The 20614-nt window shown below is 41.0% G+C and overlaps 1 protein-coding gene and 1 long non-coding RNA gene across 5 annotated transcripts in view; one reads left to right on the forward strand and one right to left on the reverse strand.

Moving 5' to 3' along the window:
* The window catches only part of NMNAT2 (nicotinamide nucleotide adenylyltransferase 2), a 180601-nt gene that overhangs the window by 30999 nt on the left and 128988 nt on the right, over positions 1–20614 (forward strand). For all 4 annotated transcript variants that reach the window (XM_072945963.1, XM_072945964.1, XM_072945965.1 and 1 more), the window contains one exon: positions 7652–7797. In XM_072945963.1, the coding sequence (XP_072802064.1) occupies positions 7652–7797 (146 nt within the window). The remainder of the gene's footprint in view (positions 1–7651; positions 7798–20614) is intronic.
* On the reverse strand, positions 3519–7998 carry LOC140688007 (uncharacterized). Its single transcript, XR_012062650.1, has 2 exons — positions 7854–7998; positions 3519–3767 (listed from the first exon to the last, which is right to left on the reverse strand). It is a non-coding gene; the product is annotated as an uncharacterized lncRNA (long non-coding RNA).

Here is a 20614-nt window from a genome sequence, read left to right on the forward strand (position 1 = left end):
ACCTAAAACCTCACTTATCTTGGAATGCTTTGTTCCTTTCCCACCAGCTTCTACCCTCCCACCAAAAGAGAGAGTCAGCTTACTCTCTACAAGGAGTTGGAGTCTTGAATATTAAGGCATTTTCTTGGGTTCAATCAGATTGATTGAATCTACAGATGTGGAACCTGGATATGGAGGGTCAACTATGTATATAATATAAATATAATATTCCCACCTTGTATATTATGGTGTTTTGACACCTTAAAATACCTTTAAAATGCCTTTCTGGCTAGGGAGAGACTGCCCCTCCCAGAGCCAGCCAATTCTTAGAGACAGCAAAGGTCTTGGCCAAGAGCAAGCCTTTGATTGCAGACTAGCCCTCCAGAACCATGCTTCCTGTATCTGGCCCATGCACCTCAAAAGGCAATATTCCCCCACCGTAGTCATCCTGTGGCCAGGACCCCTGTGGCCAAAAGGCCTCCAGAATTATTCAAACCAGCCTATGCTAAAGTGGCTAACTTGCCCTGCCTTTCCTGTGGAAACCCCCATAAAGGCCTGGCCAAAGCTCCCCACTCCTTCTGCCTTCCGACCACCCTGGTGTTTTTGCATGTAGCCCTACGTGGCGCGTCATGGCTTCTGTCTTCTGTCATGAATTCTGACCTGTAAGGATAATAAACTTTGTTTTCCTGAGCCTCTCCTGTGTCTTCTCTTATGACCCCACCTGGCTGCCCACCTCATAAAAGAACACAAAACAACTTCCCAACCACATAGATCAATACTTTTTCTCTTTACCCTAAATTAGTTTGAATAAGATTTCTGTTACGGATTTCTGAAAGAGTCCTGAGTAATACTAGCAACTTACAAAATCTAAAAACGCACAGCTGCCAATCTTGAGCTGCCTCAACTCCAGCATGAATACGGGTTGTGAGGACCGGAGCTAGCCGGTCCAACTGGTCCGAGTTTTTCTTGTGCCTCCATTTCCTTTGAAATTAGTTTAGTTATTACTGGCAAGTGATCTCCTAAGTTTGGGAAGTCATGGGATTGAAATTCTAGGTTATATCTGACTTAACCAAATTGTGAGATAGTGATGTAATGGAAAAAATATTTTGTATTTCAAGTTTCCTATCCTTTATTTAATGCTCCCTTGAGCCAACTGTGTTTTCCATTTGGGTGACTTAAAGGAGGGAGGCAGAGATAGTCTCAGATGTCATTTCAGGGAATTATTTTACTTCTTAATCAATTATACTTCTTGTTAAGTCTATTAGAACTGATTTTTTTCTATCTCCTATTTCTCTTGGGAAAACTTCATTATAAAGTAGTGAAATCTTCAGTCTCAAGATGAAAATAATGATTTGTACATGCCCCTTCCCCATTATCTGAAAGAAGCCATGGTAAATAAACCAGCAAATATCCAAGCTTGTTGAAGAAACTTGCTATTTTTAATGGTGCACAGTGCTTATTGGTTATGAAGCCCTGTGTCCTTTCTTCTCTTTCACTGTGGTGCCAGCAGTACTGGTATGTGTGTAATTGAAAACCAGGTTTTGAAATCTGGAAACATCTTTTATTTTTGAAATATGATCAGAATAATCAGAGAAATTGTAGATCTGGGTGAGATTTGGGGGATTTAGAGCTGGAGGAAGGAGGATCTCAATCTTCGGGAGATTTTCCCCCCTACAGATGTAAAAATATTTGCTTGTACGGAAAATGGGAGAGTAAAGCCAATAATTTTAGCCATATCCCTGAAGGTGTTTATCTTGAAGGGAAGTGGAGAAAGCAAAGGAGAGAGAACTGTACAAATGTAGAAAACTGAAGAGAATCCCAAGAAATCAAGGTTTTCTCGGAATAATATTTTTTCCAGAAAAATATGAAATAAATATTTAATATCTGACTTGATCCCAGGAACGAGGGGAGCCACATTTGTGTGTGTGTGACTTTGTGCTCTTCCTGTAAAGGACAACGCCTAGTATTACTCTGGAACCCAGCTTCATAAACATGGAATAGTTTTACCCTGATTTGTGATGCAAATGGATGATTAACCCAGACTAAGCAAATAGGAAGATAAGTGAGCATACATACACACTCTGCTAGACTTTACACATGTGCATTTCAAATTAGACCCAGTAGACACCTGAGCCTGCCCATCAGAATAGATGTTTACAGCAGGAAAGGTTCTGGGCTGGACTGTCTGCCTTGAGCCCATTTGGAAACTGAACTGACTGGGGCAGATTGCAAAGTTAAGGCTGTGGGAGAATGACTCAGGTTCCTTTGCAGCCTAAAGCAATTACCTAGCTGTTGGAAAGTTGAAATATTGGACCAAATTATATTACCTAAGTTAAAATAAGCATCTCTGAGAATAGATCACTATATATATTAAGGTACATGTATTATGCAAGGGTTGACATTCCTATTTCTATATCCTATGAAGCAGCGTTAGAATCTTCACTGAGAATAAATCTGTTGTTAGTATGTTTTTGGCTGTTTTTGTTGGTTGATATATACACTGTTGGCACATTCCCCAAACCATTACCCTCTAAGATCGAAACTCCCAGAAACATCTTCGACAAAGCCGTCAATAGAAACAACAAAACACTTAAAAACAATAGGTGTTTTCTATGTAACAGCTATGGAGTTTGACCTAAAGCTGATAATATGCTTTTAAAAAAATCTGATTTACTCACCCATGGTCTTATTTGATCCATATAGGACCCCTGTAAAGTACACAGGGCCTGGGGGATATGTTCCAAGACCCGCCGTGGATCTCTGAAACCAGGGATAGTACCAAATCCTATACATGCCGTGTTTTTTTTCCTATACATAAATACCTATGATAAAGCTTAATTTATAAATTAGGCACAGTAAAAGGTTAACAATAATAACATAGAACAACTACAACAATATACTGTAATAAAAGTTACGTGAATCTGGTCTCCCTCTTTCAAAAATTTCTTCTTGTACTGTACTCGCCCTTCTTGTGATGATGAGATGATGAAACACCTACGTGATGAGATGGAGTGAGATGAATGGCACAGTGTGAGGCTACTACATTGATCTTCTGAAGATTTTTCAGGAGAATCATCTGTTTTGGGTGATCCTGGGTTGTCCACCCACAGTGACGTCTATGGTTGGATGTCAGAAACAGATGATGTTGATGGTTGGGGTTCCCAGGTGGGATGAAGCAAAGGGGTGTGAGATTTCATCATGCTAATCAGAAAGGCATGTAATTTAAAACTTATGAATTGTTTATCTCTGGAATTTTCCATTGACTGTTTTCAGACCCAGGTTGACCAGGCGTAACTGAAACCTTGGGAAATGAATCGAGGGATAAGGGTGGACTACTGTATCTCCAGTCTTGGCCACAAATGACTTGGCCCAAAGCCAAACAATTAGCAAGTGGCAGAACCAGGATTTGCTTTCCATGTTTTTCTATTCTAATTCCAGAAACTTCTATAAGGATTCACAAATTAGAGATAAGCAAAGAGAAACCTATAAGAGACAGAATCACAACCAATTAATATAATTTATAGAATTTAAACTATTCCTTAAGACTGAAGCATATTTATTGTGTTGTATCACAAATTTACATTTTATTGTTATCCTCTGGGTCCGGGGCTGGTAAAAAGATTTTTGTACTTAACTCATCAGTAAATGTTTGTTGACCAGTGGGTTAGAATGTTGAATTGGACATTTTTTTCCCTTTCTTTTTATTAAAATTAACTTGTAGAGTTGATTGCATGTCCAGTTATTCCGGCAGGTTACACTGAATTTTGTTGTCTACTCTTCCATTTTTCCTGCATAAAGAAAGGAAACTTGAAGACTTGGTAAGGCAATTCTCAGTTTGCTACAGCATTCCAGTCTCTCATTTATAAAATATGTAGCACTCATTGAGCATCTACTGTATGTTCGGTGTTCTACATACATTACTGGTAATCGTCACATCTCTGTGGCTTGGTGGGTATAGTTACCTTCATTTTCATAGATGCAGATCATTCAGGCATACTTCAGAGATATTGCAGGTTTGGTAGCAGACTACCACAATAAAGTGAATATTGCAGTAAAGTGAGAAGCATGAATTTTTTTGGTTTCCCAAAGCATATAAAAATTATATTTACACTATACTGTGGTCAGTGAAGTTTGAAATAGCATTATGGCTTTAAAAAACAGTGTATATATTCTAATTTAAAAAATACTTTATTCCTGAAAAAAAAGATAACTGTCATCTATGCCTTCAGTGAGTCATAATCTTTTTGTTGGTGGTGGAAGGTCTTGCCTGGATGTTGATGGCTGCTGACTGATCAGGGTGGTGGTTGCTAAAGGATGGGGTAGCTGTGGCAATTCCTTAAAATTAGATGACAATGGAGTTTGCCACATCAACTGACCCTTCCTTTCACTTGAACACTTAGAGGCCATTGTAGGGTTATTAACTGGCCTAATTTCAATATCATTATGTCTCAGGAAATAAGGAGGCCTGAGGAAAGGGTGAGAGATGGTGGAATGGATGGTCAGTAGAACAGTCAGAACACACACATTTATTAAGTGTGCCATCCTGGTGCTCCAAAACAATTACCACAGTAACATCAAAGACAGCCTATTACAGACCACCATGACAAATACAGTGACAATGAAAAAAATTTGAAATACTGTGACACACAGACCCGAAGTGAGCAAATGCTATTGGAAAAATGGCGCAGGTACACTTGCTCAACTCAGGGTTGCCAGAAACCTTCAATTTGAAAAAAAATGCCACATCTGCAAAGTGCATTAAAGCAAGGTATGCCTGTATAGCACAGCAGTGAAACAAGATAAAATAGAAGGCTTGGATCAAGAGCGGGGCTGTCACTCAGAACTAGCAGGGCTTGAGTCTGGCTCTGCACTTACTTGGACCAGTAATTTCATTTCTCTGCCCTCATCTCTCAAATGGGATAAAATGAATTGAACTCAGAGTTATTGTGAGTGTTAAGTAAATTAACATTTGTGAACGGCTTATAGTCTGGGCTTCAACTGATGCTCAATGAATGTTAGCCATATTTCTGATTTTGTGTGCCTGGGGGCTGAATCTGAGGGCTTCTTTTCTTCTTTATATATATAGATCTGTTATTCTCTAGATGACTTCATTTAATCCTATGATTTTAAATATAAAACTATACTGATGACTCCAAAATTTATATTTCCTGCCAAAATGATACTGTTCAAGTGTAAGTCAGCTCATGTCACTTCTCCGCTCAGAACCCCCCAGTGACTTCCTGTCTCTCTCAGAGAAAAAGCCAAAGCCCTAACCGGAGCCTAGGAGGCCCTGTCTGATCTGTCTTACTTTCCCAGTCTGTCTCTCATCGCTTTTCCACTTGCTTTTTCCCTCCAGCCGTACACGTGTGTTTGTTGAAGATGCCCAAACACTCTTGCTCCCAGGCTCTTTGTACCTGCTCTTCTGCCAAGTATATTCCTCCCCAGATATTCAAATGACAGACTCCTCTGCTTCCTTCAGGTTCCTGCTCAGGCCCCGACTTATCAGAGAGGCCCTCTCTGACCACCTTGAACAAAGGAGGGTTTCCCTTACCTTTTCTTCTTACCCGGCTTAATTTTTCCTTATATCTATTACCATTATGTTCATTTTTTTATGGTCTACTTCCCCCTCTAGAATATGAGCTGTATTAAAGCAGGGACTTTGTTTTGTCCACAGCCCCTAAATCAAATGCCTGGCACGTGGCAGATAATAAATATTGCTCAGCTAGTAAGTGTCAGAGTTTCATGCCCAAACCAGGCTTCTTTCAACCTCTCCTGCTCCTCTTCCCCACTAATCTGCATCCTAGGTCAGGGAAGATTCAAATCCCACTACACATATGTATCAATTCTTTGGACTTGTCTTTAAACTAGAAATTTTATGCATATCAGGATTGATTTGCTGCTCTGCATAATTTATAACAAATATTTAGTGTACACCCACTACACTCTCTTAAATTAGAAACAATGACCAACCCACTAAAATAGGGTAGAAATTTATCCAAGAGTCATGAAGCCCAGGAATGGTAAATATTCATACTTGTGGATCTCTAAGTTCAGAAGCCTAATACAATGGTATATGTCAGTTATATCTAAACTTTTATAAAGGCCATTAAAAAGACTCAAATTATTAGGTCTATCTGTTGTATCAGAAGAGAACATTTGGTTGTCCATGAAACTTTCTTTCCCCCTTTCTCACTCAGTCCACTCATTTTCTTAAGCCAAATTTCTAGACATGGTCCTGGATTTCTCTTTCCCTCACCATTCACATTCAATCCATCTGCAAAGACTGTAGATTTTATCTACGATACTTATCCTGAGACCATTTGCTTCTCATCAACTTCACCTCTCCAATTCCTCGTCCAAGGACAACTCCACCTGCCTAGACTACCAACAACCAGAGTGATCTTATTAAAATGTAGATTGCTTACCACTTCCCTGTCTAAAAGCTTCAGTGGTTTCCTTTTTGTTGCTCCTCTCTAAGTTAGCCCTCTTAGAAACATCCAAACCCACCCCTAGCCTACAAGCCCTGCTTGATTTGGTCCTGCTCACAGTCCAGTCTTCTCTTTTAGCGCTTTTTCCCCATTATTGATGCACTCTGATCACACTGGCCTTCTTTCATTTCTAAGAGCACAGTAAGCCCTTCTCTGTCCCTAAATATTTGAATTAGCAATTCCTTGCCATGTAGGTCTGAGTTTAAATTTTACCACCCCAGAGAGGCCTTCCCTGACTGCTTCATTTCAAGGGGTCCCCTCTCCTGCATTCACCTTTTGTTCTATCAGAGAGTGAACTGTATTCACTTCTTATGCATTGCCCAATTGCCGTCTAGTATTTTCCTCCCGTTTGTTTATTGTCTGTCTCCTTCCAGTAGAATGTAAACTTGATGAAGACAGAGACTTTGCTTTATCAGCAGGGGTTATAACAGAGCCTAACACATAGTGAGCACTCAAAGACACTTGTTGAATGGTAAATCTTTCCCTCAACTTTGATGCTTGTGTGAGATCGCAGTAGTTTCCTAACACAGCTTTAGCAACTCTGCCACATCCCTGTTCTCAATCTGATAGCATTGCTTCAACACACAGAAAGGACCAATATACTGGAGGAAGGATTCGGGTTCCCCTATTTATTGTCAACCACTAGGTCAAGCTCTGGACTCAGTTCAGTAGTTCAAAACCGCGAGATAAGGGGGCAAAGGCAGGCAGAAATGAATACTCCTGAAAGAAACAATTGTGAGGGCGAAAGAAAGAAAACAGTTCTTAAAATCGAACACTTTTGGGTTTGGAAATATTAGAGAAAGTAGATGTGGACAGAAAAATATTAGAGGGAGGGAGGAAAACTAAATCAGAAGGAGGTAAGAGAAAGAGCTCACACATGCTGTAAGAATTCAGGGCTCTGGGCTTGGGTACCACATCTTAACTCACAGGAAAACACCAAGCAAAAGAGAGTAATGGGGTGGGGTGAGGTGGAGGTGAAAGAAAGGGAGGGGCGAGAGACTAGAGCGAGAGACGCGAAGGAAGCTAGAAAGGACCGGGCAGAGCAGTACAAAAGCCGCCTCGGATCTCGCCGGAGCTGCAAGCGTTAATGCGAGGCGGAGTGTGACGCGGTTTGCGTCTGGAGCGGCTCCTTGGAGTCCACAGCATCCACCGCCGGAGCCTCGCCTTCCTTTCTCCCTCTGCAGACATATCGAGACACAAAAAGAGTGCCGACCCTTGGACCAGCGCGAGGGACCCACCCGCACCATGACCGAGACCACCAAGACCCACGTTATCCTGCTCGCCTGCGGCAGCTTCAATCCCATCACCAAAGGGCACATTCAGATGTTCGGTGAGTCCTCCCGCCCACCCTCGGAGACTGCTTCCGCCTCCCTCTTTCCCCGGCACCTGTGTTTTCCAGGGCGTCTGACAGTAAGGCGGGTACCCCTCCGGAGGGGCGCGCCGGCTGATCCCACTGGTGGGAGGGAGGTCAGCCCCTCCGTTCCGGGCTCCCGGGAAGAGAAGCAGACCGGGCTTCCGAGGCGTCACTCGCTCAGGCCAGACCCGGCTCACAAGGGGCCACGGGGTGGGGGAGGGGAGGGGCCGGAGGAGAGTGTTGGTTTGTGTTGGATGGGAGGTCGAGGTTCGAGAACTGGGGTGCGGTGGTGCAGAGGTTTGGCTGCTTGGCTGGTGAGGATCCGGATGGGGCTAAAGGGAGCGAAGGGAGGAAAGGGTTGGAGATAACGTGCTGTTTGTTTAGGTTGGGCTGAAAGCCCGAAGGAGTTAATGAGGAATATGCTTCGGAGACACAAACATTCGCACACAACACGCCAGGAACAGGGCTGGGCTTCAAAGAAATTCGTTTAGGGTTTGGCTGGTGGTTCGAGGCGGCCCAGGGGCAAATGTTTGAGGATTGTGGACCGTTTGCTGCCCGCGCGAGGTGGACGGCCGGGTGAATGTGGGGGTGGGGGCCGGAGGGTGGGGGCCTGGGCTAGGCTGCCCTGACCGCTGCCTCGGAAGGGGAGGGGGCGGGGCGGTCGCTGCGGGCGGCCCTTTGCGAGCTAGTGTTGAAGGATCGGGGCCCAAGTTGGTGGAGGCTTACCCAGGGCGGAGATGGCACCCGCAAGGCTTGCGGCGTGCGAGTGTGTGTGTGTGTGTGTGTGTGTGCGCGTGTGTGTGTTGGGGCGGTGGGGGAAGGGAATCATCGCGCGTTTTTTTCAAGGAGACTTTGGGGCGAAGAGACAGAGGGAGCGAGCTGGGGCTCCTGGCTGCTGGTGCGGGATTCAGCGGGGGCCAGGGAAAGGGGATCGTTGCCTGTCCCTGTCGGCGATGGGCCACCAGTGGGTAAACGACGCGGCTTCGCTGCTGCTCTAGTTGGACCCAAAGACGCGGAAGCGTGCGCATTTAGACCCCGAGGAAGGGACGCGGAGGTCGCTTTAGAAGCAGGAATGGAGGAAGTTGGGGTGCTTTTTTCCTGGCACTGAGGGAAACGTGAAGAGGGGAGCGTGTGGACTGAGGATGGATGAGCGAAGGGTGAGAGGCCTTGGCCCGGCGGGCCCGCGAGGCGCTATCCAGAGACAGCGGTGCTGAAACGCAGGGCGCGCTGGAGCGGGCTGCCGGCGGCACATGTGTTTACCGGAGCCTCAGAATTGCGTGGACCCTCGTAGGGTTGTTTAATGAAAGACACATCACGTTGGTAAAGACTGGGCGAGGGACTTAGACTAAAAAATATTCCTCTCTTAAACCTAAAAGGTGCGTTGAGCTGGGCCTCTTTGTTGAAAACCTCATGAAAAGAATATGGAACTACTTTGAGCGGAGCCCAGATCAGATAAGCACGTTTACAGGATCCACGGAGGGAGACTGAGGTAGCCATCCCTCACCAACCCTTCGCTTTTTAAAGTGTTGTATTAGGAGCTGGTGGCAACTTACCTATTAAAGAAAGACTTTTTGTTCAAGCATCAGGGTACCCCAGAGCATCCCAACAGTCTTCTAAGGGATGTTTGTACCCTGGGAACACTCTACTTTCACTTTCTTTTGATTCTGGCGTCTTCACCCCGTCCTCCTTTTCTTCTCTGTCCGTATTTCCTCTAGTCATTTTATGTTGGTGTGCTTTATTCCTCTCAGTTGCCCAGACAGGGATGGGCTTTCCTCTGGAACTCCCTTGGCTCTAGGAATCTTTAGAGAGCCAGCAGATACTCCCCTTTTCTTCCTGGGCCTAAGGATGTACTTAATTCCGCTTGTTTTGGATTGCAAGAGGGGTAGATTTAGATTGAAAACCAAGGATTTTGTTTTGCAGTTAAAGAGAGTTTGGTAACAATGGTAAAAGCTTTTGTTAAGTTGATGCCAACCCAGCAATTCTCTATGAATTCAGAGGAGAGAATATATGGGAATAGGTATGGATTACAGCAGGAAGGTTTAGACATAGAATAGGTGAAAGGAGACTTCTTGACAGTAGTGACTGCTTGCTTGATATTGGAACTGAGGAAGAGGAGATAATATCTATCAGCAATGCCTTCTGAGCATCCATTAGTTACGTGTAATCCAGAGAGCAACGTGGGAAGAGGATATGCTGTGCTCTCTGTAGCTTTAAGGAGCTTATAACCTAATGAAGGATTTAGCACATATATATTGAAACGGAAACAAGAGCAAGAACACAAAATACATATTAAACTATTTTTTTGTAGAATCTCTTATGGGAATCTTAGAGCTAGTGATAAATTTTGTAATTTATTTTTATAGGGCAGCTTCTGATTTACAAAGCATTTTCATTGTGTTATGTCACTTATTCCTAATAAGAAGCTTATAGGAAAGGCATTATTATCTCCACTTTACAAATGAGAAACTGATGTTCAGAGGCTAAGTGGATTTCTTAAGTGGCTTAAGTGACATGGAGAATGGGGGAGCAGATTTGAGACTTGAACCCCACATTTCTGATACCTTTTGAATAAGCCTGTACACTGTACCAAAGGCAGGAAGACATGCTCACTAATCTTCTGACTGCGTAATTCCACGAACTCTATTTCCTTCAAACATATACTGACAGAAATTAGAATTAAATTGGCGATGAACTAAATGAGATTCATAAATATACATTTCCTTAAGAGCTCTTTCCCATCAGTTATTCACAAACTATTTTCTCCTTTTAAATGGCTTTTAAATTTTTCTCTCCAACAATACAGAAATAATTAATGCTATAAAAATCATCAGACTTTCTTTAAGATGCCTGAAATTTGTAATAGAAAAAAATTTGAAGGCCCAAACAGAACTTTGAAATTACATGCCTTTAAGAGAGCTCCTGTATTTTGAAATCCAATTGCTTAAGAAAGGAAAAAGAGATTGTAAACAAAAAGAGAAGTGGCATTCAGAACTAAAAACTCACTCTTCACCTCTGTAAATTAGTACTCATATGGTTCTCAACATTTGTAAAACACTTTAGAATGAGCTTGTCCCTTTATTCTGAAAGGGAGTTGATATTCCTATTTGTCGCATAGAAACATATAAGAAAAAAATTAATATTTATGATAGAGATATTTTGATACTTATATACTTAAATTTAACTAAAATGTTTTCAAGGATGAATAAAAGTTTTTGGCAAAGTAAACCCGTAAACTAATGATGTTTTATTTTATGTCTGCCTTATAACCTACAAGGTAGCATGATGTTTTTTTTTTTTTGACATGTAAGTTCTTACTTAAGTATGTAGAGATTATGTTTCAGTATAACTTTCCTTGCATTTGTATTGTCATATTTGTCAATAAATATGCCACTGGGAGATCAGATAGCAGATTTAAACAGAAAAGTAAGAAAGGACTGATAAATTAACTTTTCCATAAAAAGTAAAGGAATTGAGGGACTTGACCATAGAATGTGATCAAAGAAATGTGTCCTGTTTTAGGATGATTGCAAAATAACTGGGGTTTCCAGTTTTTCTACTTCAAAATAGTTTTGCTTTGAACAGTTTTGTTTTTTTTAAAGAAACATAATCCAATTCTGTTCCCCTTAAAGGGTAATGAAGAGGGCTTTCTACTTGTTGTGGAATTGGAAAAGCAGCCCCTATTGCTGCAACTAAGAAATCATAAGAAAAATGAATTTGAGTTGCTACTAATATAGAGAACTGTCTGAAATCGAGAAACTGTTTAATATGCTTGAAATGCCTATTTTAAAAAGATCAGTAAGCAGTGTGGTACTTATGTTTTTGCACCCCTGTCTCATTTGATCCTGCCCTGTAAGTTAAACTGGATAATATTACCATTACCCCTTTACAAGTGACAAAGCAGAGGTACATGAGTAAGTCATTTGGCCTTTTGCAAATGACAAAGCAGAGGTACATGAGTAAGTCATGAGCAAAATTTAGGATAAACCAGTTCCCTGATATCTAGACACTGTCTCTCAACCAATATGCTTCTTTATTCCTTTAATAGCAACAGGATTTATAAAAGGAGGAGCCACCTGAACTTAGTTATCAACAAAGGGTAATGAGAACTTTATAAATTTTTTTCCTTTGCAACACAGGCCACCAAAAAAATATATTCAGTAAAGATATCTGGTCCCAGTATCTTATGCTTATAATGAGGAAAGACTCTTTCTTCCCTCAGTGGTCATATAGTTCCCATTTAACTGTGTCACGGGAACATTTCTCCCACCTTTCATTCCCCCATCTCCACCTTCCCCACTCTTCTGTTATCATAACTAACTCCTCCTCATCCTTCAGATTTTAGCTTCAACAGTACTTCCTCAAGGAACCTCCACTGACTCCTAAATTAAATATGGTTACCTTGACATTTGATCCCCCATCACCTTATACTTTCCATGACATAATTCTAATCTCATTATATGTTTCATGATTGTTTTCCATGCTAGACTTTAAGCTCTATTAGGACAGAAACCGTGCCTGGTCTAATCATTGGTTTATTTCCTAGTATCTAGAATTGAGTAGGTGCTCTATAATAGTATAATATAATCATAGTTGTAAATAGCAAGTCTTTGCGTCATAATAGCTGTTGAATAAATAAAAAATAAATGAATGTATAGAATCTTGTTCCAAGTAGAAGAATCAACCATGTCTAAGGGCTGGGGTGATGACACAGAGAGCCATGACATAATTAGAACAAAAAAAGAAAGTTCAGGATGACTTGAGGAGGGAAGTGACAGATAAGACTGGAAAGGTAGATGGAAGTCTGATCAATTATGAAGGCTTGTAAGTCACATTAAACAATTTAGATTTTATCCCAGTGACAATGAAAAAAAAACCATTGCATTTTTTAAAGTAAAGAGATGTCATAATCATATTTTTAAAAGTATGATGTAATTGAATTTTGAATATAAATTGGTGAAGGACAAGGATGGAGATGTAGTAACCAGCCGGGCACCTATTTCAGCAATACAGAGTTGAAGTCAGAGAAAACTGTCACCTCGCTGAGATTGGTGGTATTTGGGATGGAGAGTGAGTGTATTTGAAAATATTTCAGCGATAAAAGAGATCCTCATTTGTTGATTTCATGTGTGAGTGATAACAGAGTAACCCGGGGTAACTGGCAGGTTTCCATCGAAGGTGGATAAATAAAAAAAAAAAATTGGAAGAGAAGCAGGTTTGGTTTTGTTGGGAAAAGTAGATATTCATATTTCTTACTCTAAAATTTTGAAAATATATTCTTGGTATTCTAACCAAGTTCTAACACAAAAGAAGGAAATATCTAAATTCAAAGGCTCTTTGTAGGCTGGGACATCTGAAACTTCTAATGAAAAGCTCCCACTCCCAATAGGTTCCAATTGCATTATTCAGAATTCCTCATGCAAGAAATATACTGAAATTCATTAACATTATGGAAATAAAAGACGTAAAGAGTTTGCTGACTTTTTTATAAAGTATGAAGTGGAAGAAAATCAAGGTCCTAAAGCTGACTCTTTTATAATGTTGAGGCTGTGAAATTGGAAACAGGGGAAGCAGTTCAAAAGACCATTCCAGAATTTGCCCTTCACTGTGATGATGGATGTGATAATATATTTAAGTTGATGCTTGGGAATTATAACTCACTGATAAGCTGAAGGTCCATTAATGGAAATGCATGGCTCACTTAACGGTAGTTTCACTGGCAAGAGATGCGTCTTTTCATAACATGAGAATAATGGCTGAAAAAGAAAATTTAGATATTTTTGTCCACATGAACAGGTATTTGATTTACTTGCTTCTGCTGAATTGATTGACTGAACCCCATGTGGACACAAGCTAATTATGAAAGGCAAATATCCAGCCTAAAATTCACCCCAAACCAAGGGACAAAATACAACCAAGAAGGCTGACGTTCTAGGGATTTTGAAATGAAGAAATATTAATCCTCAGTTTCTCTTCTCTTTGTTTTCCTGGATCTTATTCTACATATCCAAGCCTTTATGCTTCGAACTATCAGCATTAGAGGTTCACATGCCTTTTAAGAAATAGTTCAGATTACTGCTTAGTGGGAACATCCTTTAAAATGTTATGACTCTCAAGAGAAATATTTCTACACCAATTTCCAACGTTAAACCAAGTCAAACGAGCAGCCTCAAGTGTGGAGGCAAACTAAACTAGAAACGTATCCTGACAGCCTTCAAATCTGGATCCCACTCTGCTTCAGAGAGACCTTCAGGGATGAGAGGAACATGCAAAACTAGACGGACAATCTGTATTTTCAGTTATTTTTCTATTGATAGACAATAATTGTGAAAGTAGTCTATACCTGACTGGAAAGAGAATGAAAATTCATTTTTGAAAGTGGTTCTTTAAGAAGATTCAAATCTGAGTTTTATAATATCATTGTCTTCTCAGCCATCAATACAGTGCTGTGTATACAGTGGTTGCTTAATCAATGTTTAATGATATTGTGAAATACATTCTTTCTAGTAGAGTTCTCATCCATGTTTGAAGAGTTTTCAAATCATCCTGAATTGCTCAGAAAGTTCCTAAGGACACAAAGGAATGTATTAAATATTTTTTTAACACCAGGCTTCTTTTTTTAAACAAAACACAAAATTTTGGTTAAACAAAGACGTTTAAAATAATTCTTAAGAATCTGATATAACAAACTAAGAACTGGGATTTATGAATGCATTTTATAGAGAAAGGCACAACTTTATTTATGGATATGGTCCATATCTCAATATATGTAAAATGCAGCATCAGTTTACAAAGAAGGAAGTTTTCCATTGCCAGAGGTTTTCCAATTATAAGCATTCAAATGCTTGGAACACATTTGCCTTTTAAAAAAAAATACAGTTTGGCAGATAGCCTCAGAAGTATTTTAGCCTAAAAAAGATGTTCAGCAGCTGACATGGTGTGACTAAGGCCATCCTGATATTGGCTCGCTTTTCGTTTTGTACAATGTTTCTATGATCTATGAACCCTGCAGCAAAGGGCAAATGTTATAGACACTGCCAGCACCATCATCTTCCTCATGATCATTTTAATAATGTCGTGAAACTTATCCAAGCTTCTTTAAACTCTACTATCATTAAACCATTTTCCGCTAAATCTACTGCACAGTTCTCTTTAGTTTTGGACAAGTGAGCCAACCAGAAAAATTATTGTAACTCTGGGGACAAGGGGGTAAGAGGAGGAGGTAGAAAAGGAGCAAGACTCAGAGGCTAGCCCCAGGAAGTGGCGGCCCCTAAACAGCAACCTTTGTCTGCTCTCTCTCCTGCATCAGGTCGCCTCCACGTGGTAGCTATGCTGCTGCGCACTAGCCTCATTCAATATTTACCAGGCAGTAGGCGGGTGAGTAAGGTATAGCCCCTATGTACGATTAAATGCTTACAGTTTTGCTCCTGTTCTAGTGGCTTAAGTCAAAAACCTTGGACTAATGATTGATCATTCTCTCTTTGCACAAAACCCATCAGTATCAGCAAATGTTTTTACGTCTCTCTGTCTTCAAAATATAACTAGGACTTTTCCCCATCTACAACCCTGGTATATGCCACTGTTATCTTTCATTCACATTATTGCAACAACCTCTCTGATCTCTCTGCTTCTACCCTTGACCCCAGCACTAAATTCTCAATAAAAAATCCAAGTGATCCTTTTAAAATGTAAGTCAGATCTAAGTCAGATCCTGTTGCTTCTTTGCTCAAAATCCCCCAGTGGTTCCCTGTTTCATTCAGGGTCATAGTCATTTCAATGGCCTTACTGTAAGGCCTCCATGATCTGCCACCTTTCCCCCTCATCCCCCTGCCTCAATACACCTCTTTCCAACTTCACTCTTAGCCAGCCTCACTAACCTCCTTGTTCTGGCCTTAGAATCTTTGCACTGAATGTCCTCTCTGCCTGGGATTCCCTTCCCCTACATATCCCCATGTCAAACTCACTCTCTAAGTCTTTGTCCAGATGTAACCTTCTCATTGTCTACTTGGCAGGTCCTACTCCCCTGAGCACATAATTTAAAATCACAGCTCACATACTCCCAGGCCCTCTTACTGTGCTCAACTTTTATCTTTCTCCCTTACCTCTTATCCCTTTTTAACAAAGCATGTTAACTTCTTTATCTATCACGTTTACTGTTCAATGTCTGTCTCTCCAACTAGAATGTAAGCTCTTCCATTTACTCTGCACACTAATGTATCTCAGGCTCCTAGAAGAGTGCCTGGCACATAGTAGGTGCTCACTGAATGTCTGCTGAATGAATGAATGAATGGAATGTTAGAATTAACTACCATCCTGATCTCAAGTCTAGATTCTTTTTATGGCAGGGAGGGTAGAGTCTTAAGAGGACTCAGTGGGCACTGATTCATTCAACAATATTAATTGAGTTATGAATGTGCCTCAGGCACTGTGCTAGGCCTCAGGGAAATGAAAATTAAAGGCATTCCTTCCTGCACCTCAGGGAGACCATCTTCTGTAGAGGGGATAAACTAAACATAGCAGTTCAAGTCATAGTCCTATAAAAGAGGGGAGAATGAGGGCGAGGGGAAGCCTAGAGGAAAAAGTAATCACTCTAGACATGGTGGGAGGCCCATCAGGGCAGGTATGAGTGAGAGTGAGCTTGAAGGTAGGAGATGCCCAGTGGACAGGATGGAGAATGGGCTGGGCTGAGGGCAGAGCATGTGTAAAGAAAGGCCCCAAATGGCATGGCACACTGAGGGGCCTCCAGGGGGCTGGCTGGACGGCTGGAGTATGTGTGGGGACAGGAAAGGGCAGGAGATGAGAGAGCCAGAAAACAAGTTTGGACAGGGGCTGGGGGCAGGCAAGGCCCAAGAATCTAGGCTTTATCCAGTCTTTTTAGTGATGGGCAGAGGAGTGCATTTTAGATATGGGGCCTGTGTCTCAAATGTCAGTGTTCTCATTAGGGCTCTGACACCATGATTTTATCTGAACAAGTTGTTATTTCCATTATCACTCTTTTAAATGTGAAGGGCTTTTCCTTTTTTCCCCCGTGTGATTGTTAAATTTTATTTATTTATTTATTTGTTTGTTTGTTTATATTTTCTGGAATGGAACCATTGTCCATTGTACAATCTACTGAAGGAATAAAAGTTAATGGAAAATTATACTGCTGTACAGCTCCACTTAAACAAATAAGCCAAACAGCCACTTCTCAGACAGGAAGCTGTGCTCACCTAAGTTCTAAATGCAGCCCTTCTGCACTTCAGTGGGCTGGCCCCTTGCTTCTGAGTCTTCTCAGATTCGGTGAACTCCGTGCATCCTAGTGTGACCTTCCATGATCTTGTAGAATTTGCATCGTATGCCTGCTCTTTTCTGTAGGCTTAAATAAAGAGTGAGGGCCATGGAGATTCTTTCCTTTGAGACTTGTTTTCTCCTTTAATCTTTCCAGGAGGTCTTAAACAAGTATATTTCTGCTCTTGCTACAAGGCTGCGGGTTTCCATGACTTTGAAATGTATTATTACATCATTTCAAAGCCTCAAATAAATGACATTCTAATGGGGGCTTGGGTTTTCAATGTTTTATTTGTCAACACTTTTCCAGCCCTTCATCTTAGCACCTACAGAGAGGTGGAATCCTCACCCCACGGAGCACTGAGATTAAACCACGTCAATAATTGTTCATATTTCTTTTGAGACATTTATATGCTGATAAATGTTTAGCAGTGTGTGGTTCATCACAGGAACTACAAGATCTTCAAAATAAGGGAATTTTTTTTTTTACCTTAGAGATTGTCACCCATTATAAATTAAAATTAAGAAAGACAATAAAGCATTATACACATAAATTTAAGCCATCACTGCCTCATTTACCATGACCCAATCTTGCTAAGCACAATTTAACAATTATTTACTTGTTATGCTCCAAGGAATCAAAGTTTATAGATAATACATGATTTTCCCATGCAGTGAATCATGTTGATAAAGAGTGGGTAAGTGTCTCAGTTTTTCCTATTGCTTCATTATTTCTCTATATATGGGACTTAATAAACTGAACTGCTATTGATTTGAGAATATACTTCGTCTCCTTTAACCTTTGTTTTATCTTCTGTAAACAGGGTGATTGCTATAACCCGGGGGTCAGCAAACTACAGCCTGCCAGCCAAATGTGGCTTGCAAGCTAATAACGGCTTTTTACATTTTTAAATGGTGGAAAAAACATAACAGAAGAAGAACATTTTGTAACACATGAAAATTTTCTGAAATTCAACTCTGAGTATTCATAAATAAAGTCTTATTGGCACTCAGCCACGCTCTTTCACGTGTACATTGTCCATGGCTATTTTCAAAACTATAACAGTAAAGTTGAGCAATTGTGACAGAAACTGTTTGCACGGCAAAGCCTAAAATACTTACTACTGTCTGGCTGCTTACAGAAGTTTGCCTCTCCCTGATATACCCCACCTCTGAGGGCTGGACTGGGGAGTGAATTTAAAGGTTTCTAAAAATACGAAGTGCAGTTGAAGTCCATTACCCAGAGGAACTCTCTAATGAACAATTTTTCAGCCTAAACTAAATCTCTAAGAAGACTCACTTAAGCCGCAAATGTAGTTGCAATTTCATAATCGTAATTTTTCTAGCTGACTGAGTAAAGTACTGTGTTCACAATGGGGATGGTTTTCTGGTGTTTGGTTTACATTGGACATTGATTAGCCCCTCTGGCTAATGTTGGACGTTTATCCGCTGCCGAACGTTTGGTATACTTTCTCAGAACATCCTTTTTCCCGATTCACGGCTACCTCCTTCTTTCAATCTAACATTTGGTTTATTTTAGATTTGAGGATTTTAAGAACTTAGCGCATCAGTTGCGTCAGGCTTTTACAGGCTGCTCTTGCAGTCACTTCCCGATTCTCTGCGGCATCTCACCTCCCTCTGAACTCTGATAGCACTCGTTTGTACCTCTGTCCTCGCACTTAGCACCTTGTGCTGGGGATTGTAGCTATTTCTGTCCATTTTCATATTCTTTATCCGACTGGGGCCCTTGCCCACATCATATGGCTTTTTGTTTCTCCTAAAATGCCCAACATAGTGCTCTAGGCATGTGGAAGATACTAGCAACTAAGTGAACAATCGAGCTCTTAGGAATATTCAGAATCTCAAAAACCTTTAGGCAAAATATGTGATTAGAAATCAAACAGGAATCTGGGAACAGGAAATACAGGAAAACAGAGATTCAAGTAAGACAGAGTCAGAAAACAGGACAAATAGCAAACACGTAGGGAATTCAAAACTGAGATGGATTGTCGCCTCAAGAGAGAAAGGCTCATGTGTCCTGAGGGAAACCCTATCCCAGAGTACAGCCTTTCCAGGTGTCCACAGGGGAACCTGCAAGTCATGCTTGGGAGCTGTTAAGTACGTAACCTGGCAGGGGTAGAAGATGTGGGGTCAAGGATGAAGGTGAATCCTGCAACCGTCCACCGGATACTTCAGTCAGGTACATGGTACATCCACGAATGGCTTCTCAGTGAGGCAAAAGTAGGTTTGGGGACAACAGGGGGGTTAAGTTTTATTTTTACTCATTCACAGTTTGAAAAAGCTTTCATGTGCATGGTACCTGGCAAAGGGAAGCTTTGTATATTATTTGCTCTATTTCAAACAAACAAACAAAAATGAACAACAACAAAAAAGCCCTTTGGTTTGTCAAATCTGTTTTCATCTTCAGAAATCACAGAATCTCAGTTTGGAGATTTCAGAAATCATGCAGACACTCACCTAGTCCCAAAACCCCCTTTAAAACATCTTCACAAGTGTTTGATCAACCTCTGGCCTGAGATCTTCCAGAGTCAGGGTAGGCACTATTTTCCAAAGCAGCCAAATAGCACTTGGCACAATTTTACCTCTTTTAAGACTATTCCTTCTATTGGGCTGACACTGACCTTCCCGAGACTTCCATGTGTTGACCCTAGTTCTTCCCCTTGAGATCCATGGAACAGATCTAATCTGTCTTCCTCTGCTGGTGAGATATTCAAATAACCAAAGACAGCTACTCTGCCCTCCTCACCAGTGTTCTCTTTAGGCTGTACAAGCCCCAGTTCCTTCAGCTGGAATACATTACTGTTTCTAGTCTTCAGAACATCCTGACTCATCTTCTTCGAACATATCTTCATTGTCTATATCCCTCTTACCAATCAATTTGTTGGACTAAGCTACTCAACTTAGTATATATATATATATAAAAACATGGCTGGTAAAACAAAACAAAACAAAGCTGATTGGTATACTACCAAGATGGATAACTTCTGAAACTTTGCAGGTCAATGCACATACTTGGTTGTGTGAGATGTCAACCACACACTGCTTTCAGAATAAGAAAGAAACTTGCAGGTTCCCAGACAGGGCTGAGACTGAAAGTCTCTGAATTGTTGAATTATCAACTTCCGTAATATTTCATTTCAGGGGCTATTATTTTTCAAATGGATAATGGTAAGGGCTCCAAATCAACCCTCCTCAGTGCTTAAAAGCCCTAGTTTGGGGACTGAATTCTGAACTCTCTTGTCGTATCCAGCTCCTCCCCTCGTGGCTGTGCCATGGGCACTGCCCTATTCCCAGGGCTCCCACGGCAGTGGGAAAATGCTCGTTCCCTGCAGTGGTGACTTTGTTTCAACAGAGGTGGACAGTGTCACGGTGAAATTGGGCAGGTGGAATCTTTAAAAAAAATTAACAAAAAAGTCATTTCGCTTATGGAAGATTTCAAATATGCTAAAGTAAACAGAATTATATAATGAACCCCCAATATACCTGTCACTCAACTTCAATACTG

Source organism: Vicugna pacos, chromosome 21 (assembly GCF_048564905.1).
Source record: "Vicugna pacos chromosome 21, VicPac4, whole genome shotgun sequence".
NCBI classification, from domain to species: domain Eukaryota; kingdom Metazoa; phylum Chordata; class Mammalia; order Artiodactyla; family Camelidae; genus Vicugna; species Vicugna pacos.